This window comes from Caenorhabditis briggsae, assembly GCF_000004555.2.
Source record: "Caenorhabditis briggsae complete genome, chrII, whole genome shotgun sequence".
NCBI lineage: Eukaryota > Metazoa > Nematoda > Chromadorea > Rhabditida > Rhabditidae > Caenorhabditis > Caenorhabditis briggsae.
The window spans coordinates 3,608,376-3,614,853 of NC_013486.2; the positions used below are offsets into that span (position 1 = coordinate 3,608,376).

General features: G+C 35.5%; 1 protein-coding gene across 1 annotated transcript; it reads left to right on the forward strand.

Annotated features, from left to right (window-relative positions):
• Window positions 1–122: 122 nt before the first annotated feature.
• On the forward strand, window positions 123–1,307 carry CBG00697 (the record flags this gene model as incomplete). The annotated part of the gene is made up of 2 exons (XM_002630223.1): window positions 123–125; window positions 180–1,307. The coding sequence occupies 2 exons, from the start codon at window positions 123–125 to the stop codon at window positions 1,305–1,307; spliced, it is 1,131 nt and encodes a 376-aa protein (XP_002630269.1).
• Between the last annotated feature and the right edge of the window lie 5,171 nt (window positions 1,308–6,478).

Sequence of the window (6,478 nt, forward strand, 5' to 3'; positions counted from 1 at the left end):
CAGAAAGATTTCATCAGTTGACACATTTTTGATATCTTTAAGAGGAATCGAGATAAATAAGGTAAAACTTAACAGTGTGGGGGACTCTTGTATTACAGTCTCTTGTATTACTTTCACGGTAGATGGTATGATTTTGGAGAATCACAGAATCTCAGAATCTCAGAATCTTAGAATCTCAGAATCTTAGAATCTCAGAATCTCAGAATCTCAGAATCTCAGAATCTCAGAATCTCAGAATCTCAGAATCTCAGAATCTCAGAATCTCAGAATCTCAGAATCTCAGAATCTCAGAATCTCAGAATCTCAGAATCTCAGAATCTCAGAATCTCAGAATCTCAGAATCTCAGAATCTCAGAATCTCAGAATCTCAGAATCTCAGAATCTCAGAATCTCAGAATCTCAGAATCTCAGAATCTCAGAATCTCAGAATCTCAGAATCTCAGAATCTCAGAATCTCAGAATCTCAGAATCTCAGAATCTCAGAATCTCAGAATCTCAGAATCTCAGAATCTCAGAATCTCAGAATCTCAGAATCTCAGAATCTCAGAATCTCAGAATCTCAGAATCTCAGAATCTCAGAATCTCAGAATCTTAGAATCTTAGAATCTCAGAATCTCAGAATCTCAGAATCTCAGAATCTCAGAATCTCAGAATCTCAGAATCTCAGAATCTCAGAATCTCAGAATCTCAGAATCTCAGAATCTCAGAATCTCAGAATCTCAGAATCTCAGAATCTCAGAATCACAGAATCTCAGAATCTTAGAATCTCAGAATCTCAGAATCTCAGAATCTCAGAATCTCAGAATCTCAGAATCTCAGAATCTCAGAATCTCAGAATCTCAGAATCTCAGAATCTCAGAATCTTAGAATCTCAGAATCTCAGAATCTCAGAATCTCAGAATCTCAGAATCTTAGAATCTCAGAATCTCAGAATCTCAGAATCTCAGAATCTTAGAATCTTAGAATCTCAGAATCTCAGAATCTCAGAATCTCAGAATCTCAGAATCTCAGAATCTCAGAATCTCAGAATCTCAGAATCTCAGAATCTCAGAATCTCAGAATCTCAGAATCTCAGAATCTCAGAATCTCAGAATCTCAGAATCTCAGAATCTCAGAATCTCAGAATCTCAGAATCTCAGAATCTCAGAATCTCAGAATCTCAGAATCTCAGAATCTCAGAATCTCAGAATCTCAGAATCTCAGAATCTCAGAATCTCAGAATCTCAGAATCTCAGAATCTCAGAATCTCAGAATCTCAGAATCTCAGAATCTCAGAATCTCAGAATCACAGAATCTCAGAATCTTAGAATCTCAGAATCTTAGAATCTCAGAATCTCAGAATCTCAGAATCTCAGAATCTCAGAATCTCAGAATCTCAGAATATCAAAATTTCAGAATCTCAGAACCTCAGAGTCTCTTAATCTCAGAATTTCAGAATCTTAGAATCTCAGGATCTCAGGATCTCAGAATTTTAGAATCTCGGAATCTCAGAATCTCAGATCTTCAGATTCTCAAAATTTTGAATGCTCAGAATATTAGGATTTTCTCCGGAATCTCAGAATTCTTGAATCCAGGGATTCCTTTGACTTTAAAATTCAAATTTTTGAGATTCTAAATAGATTTCATAATTTCAAGTTCTCAGAACTTCGAGTTTTTAAAATAATAAAGTTCAGTACTATATAGTAGAAGAGCCCCTTATTTTTTTTAAGTCTTATCCAATTTTCCTCTGGAAGATATCAAAAATTTGTCAACTGATAAATTGTTTATCACAATATCACAAACATTTTATCAGTTGAAACATTTTTTATATCTTCAACAAGAACCGAGATAAATCCGCTGAAATTAAACAGTGGGTCCTTCTATTACAACCTTTATGGTAAATGAAAAAATCCATAATTTCGCAACAAATACCAAAAATCTTGAAAATATCAATAATTAATCTTTCAGTTACTCAATTATTCTCTCTTTTTTCACCCCACATAGTTACTCCTAGAAGATGCCGCACTGAAGATAACCGACAAAACAATTAAATGTCAAAAATCGGAAGTGACACTTTCCACGGTCTCCCTAAAAAGCGTCGGCGAATTTCAAAAAGGAAACCGTCTGAACAATTATGTCCACTTTCCGGGAAGAGAAAAGTTCAAGATAGTTTGTACCGCGCGAAAAAGTGTAAGAAAAAGATAATTGGGAAACAAACAAAAAGTTTTGGAAGAGAAGAGAAAAACAGGGAAAGGAGAATTTCGGGAGGGCCGGAGAAATGGAAAAAGATCCCTTGGGACCTATTGGATGAGATTTTGGAACCATAGTTTTGGAGAGATTTTTTTCAAACTATTTCAGGAAAAAAAATTAAAGGGAGTTGAATTTGTGGACCCAAAGTTGGAGGTGCCGCGCCGCTATCGGCTGAGCTACGGTGGGGCAATTTGAGCTTATTTATCTCGGTTGCTATAAGAGATATAGAAACTTTGACAACTGTTACAATGTTTATCATAATATCAGTAATCTTTTATTAGTTGAAAAAATTGCAATAGCTCTTACAGAAATTGAAATAAATCGGCTCAAATTTAAAAGTAAGGGGCCTTGTAGTCTCCAATAGAGCGCCACCCTATACTTGATATTTGAGCTCAATTATCTCGCTTCTTGTAAAAGATATCAAAAAAATTGCCAACTGGTAAAATATTTATCGTAATATCATCAATATTTTATTAGTTAGCAAAATTTTGATATCTTTCATAGGAACCGAGATAATTGATCTCAAAGTAGGTCAATTTTGAATTATGAATTTTAGGGATTTTCAAACAAACAGACCCCTAAACATGGATATTTGTTTATTAAAATCGGAAAATTTTAAAAATCAGACACTTCTCCCCGGAGTATGCCATATGGCCAAAACATGAAACTATCTTAATTTTTCCGGTATACGGTGATCCATCATTTTGGTAGGCGTGCCACGATCCATGAATCTTCTCCCGGAAAACGATAATCCATCATTCTGTCTGATATGATAATTGTGTTGTTTCGAAATCAGTACCTGGTACCCCTACTCTACCGTACTCCCCTGTAGAAACATAAAAATTCGAAGCAGCGCGCAAAAAAAAGAAGACGTCAATCAAAGTGAACAGTGGTTCTGTGCCCTCCTGTCACCAACTAAACGTCTTCTTCTTTTTTCTCGACTTTGAATTCTGAAGAAGAAGAAGGAGAAGAAGATGTCCGTCAAACTGATTGAATCTACTGATAAAGTGTTTAGAGAAGCGCCGGACGCACAGCAGGAGGTGAACAGGTGGATACCCGATGAATTATTGGTTTTGGTTTTTCGGGGAAATAAGAAAAACTGGGTGTGTTTTTGGATAAGGGATACAGGATGGGGAATACGGTAGATATTTAAAGGGACATGGGAAGACAAGGAATTTCTTTTCGAAATCTTGTTTATATACGCCTCTCGAAAAGCTAAACTTGGGGTCCATCGCCTGAGGTGCCGCGCCGCTACCAGCTGAGCTATGGCGGCGCAAGTTTGCACATTGAGCTTAATTATCTCGGTTCCTATGAGAGATATAAAAATCTGTGAACTAATAAAATAGTGTTCACATTATGGTAAACATTTTGCCAGTTGATTGCTTTCTGTTATCTCTTCCAGAAATTGAGATAATTGAGCTCAAAGTTAACGATTCGGATGACCTTCTTTTTAACCTAAACCTAACCTTTGAGCTCAATTATCTTGGCTCATAGAGAAGATATTAAAAATTTATCAACTGATAAAATGTTCATCATAGAATCACCTATGTTTTATCAGTTAACAAAATTTTGATATCTTTGATGGAAGCTGAGATAATTGAGCTCAAAATTCAAGTGTCGTGGCTCTTTTTCATTCATGATCTCTGAAACCCTGCGGTTTTTCTTCCAAATCTTTGGACATTCTAGGATTCCTACATTTCTGGTAATTTCAGATTCCGAGATTCTGAAAACTTTAAAAGTGAAACCATGACTTCTAAACTTTCACATATTTATGAAGAAAGTGAATTGATGAGTGTGTGGGGATATAAGCTTTATATGGATTAGTCAGGTATCATTATATGGGGGTCGATTTGGAAATGTTTATGGAAAAGAAGGAGAAGGAGAACGGGTTCTCTAAAAGACACATGATAAACCGTGCCCCGAGAATTTCAAGGGGAAAAAGAGATATTTTGAATTTTCCAAACAGGGGGCGCTGATTAGCGTTGAATTCGGTGAAGATTTATGAGCGTGTGGTGCCCAATCAATTTTTGACGATCCGTTGTTTGGGAAAGGAGGAGAAAAAGATAGTGATGGGGGAGGAGGTGATAAAAAAGATTTATCAGTGAAAATTCAAACTGACAGAAGGTGACAGAAAAGGGATGGATAGATGGGGAAACAAATGACTGTGGGAAAACTGGAATTGGATAAAAATAGGTTGGAAAATCAAAATTCAAAGTTTTTTGGATTTCTGGAAAATAAAACTGTTTAATTTTTTAAAATATAAAAAAAGAAATGGATACCCCGAAGCTTTTTTCTCCGATTCAAAAGTTTCGAGAGCCCAGAATCTTGAAATCTCATATTTAGAATCTGAAAAAGTATGCTGAGAAACCAAATTCCTAAAAACTGAAAAAATGAAGAATATGTAAATCTGTAAACTGTAAAAATAGTTTTTTTCAGGATTCTAAATTTTTCGAATCTTTCAGGAAATTAAAATTTTAGAGATTCATAGTTCTTTAAATTTTTGGAATCTTAAAGTCTTTAAGGTTTAAAATTGTTTGTAATTCAACTTTCAGAATGTCAAATAATTTTGAAATTTCACAAAATGAGAATTTCGGGTTTTCACAATTTCAGATTCTTAGAATTTCAGAATCTCTAAATCTCGGAATCTCAGAATTTTAAGATTTCCGATTTTCAGAATTTCAGAGTTGGAGAATTCAAGAATTTGGAAATCTCAGAACCTTGAAATCTTGAAAATTCCTGAAATTGAAATTTAAGAATCTGTAAATCTGGAAATCGTGAGAATGTTTTTAAGGATTTGTTGTTTTTTTGCAATTTTAAATATTACAACATTTCAGGAAATGAAAATTTCCCATCTTTTCAAAATCCTAAATGTGAAATTTTCGTGCTTCAGAATCTCAGAATCCAAGAATTCAAGAATCCGAGGGTCTCTAAATCTCGAACTCTCAGAATTTCAGAAACTCAAAATTTCCAAATCTCGAAATCTCAACACCTAGGAATCTAAGGATCTAAAAATTAAAAATCTCAAAATCTCAAAAATTTTGAGCTTCAGATTCTTAGAACCATAGAATTTCAAAATCTCAGGGTTTCGAAATCTTAGATTCTAAGAATCCAAAAACCTCAAAATCCCAGAATCTCAGAATTTCAGAATATCATAATCTCGGAAGCTAAGAATCCAAGCATCTAAGAATCCAAGAATCCGAGAATCCAATAACCCAAGAATTCAAGAATCTCAGAACTTTAAAACATCAGAACATCATAATCTCAGATTCAAGAAACTTTAGGTTCTCAAAATTTTAGGATCTACGAACCCGAGAATTTCGGAATTTCGCAAGCCCAACATTCCTCAACTTTGTAACACCTGCTACTCAACGTTCTGCCTTTCTCGAAACTAGGTCATCATATCCCCTTTGCACTTTTTCAAACTTTCTCAATTCTTCATTTTTCACTTCTCTGGTTTCTTCACAAAATGACAAATCGGGAAAGCCTCGAATTCTACTCGATCCGTTCAATCACCTCCCACCTCCTCCTTTCAATAGATTTCTCAGACCACCGGTGAAGAATATGTATCGAAACCGGCCGAAATTAGACAAGGGATTTGTAGAAGGTGTGAGAATTCAGAAGAGGTTGGTTGGTTGGCATCTCACATCGTCAGCTTGTCTCCCGCAATTAGCTCGTTATCTTTGATTGGTGTCTATGTAATTCTGGGAAGATACGACGTAATCGGGCTTTGTCACTAATCTCGCAAACAGAAAAAACTAACGAAAACCCTATTGGGACCTCTAGGGGGTGGAACCAAAAAGTGCCAGCGCGAGAGCCAACAGCTTTCCCGCCTGAGCCACGCGGTGCATGTCTTGTCACGAAGCAATTGCTGTATGAGGAGCCACCGGATTGTATACGAATTTCGGGGGGTGCGCGCTCTCCCACAGAACAATTCCGAACTGCAAATTAATTTTTGATCTACAGAAAAAAAGTTTGGCGCGATCACAATTGCAGGTCTAAAACCATAATTTCAGAATTTTTTATCTGATTTTGTGGAGTTCCAAGATGATTCAAATGATTCTTAAAAAATTAATTAGTGGTTATAGATTCATGTATGGTCCTTTCCGGAAGAAAAAATGTCAAAAATGGTCATTTTTGAAAGTTTTTTACTGAAAAAATCTATCTCCTCTTTCAGTTTTTGACATTCCTAGAAGTTCTATAGCTCAAAAAAAACAGCAATTATTTTCTCTACATTTTCTATGGATGAATT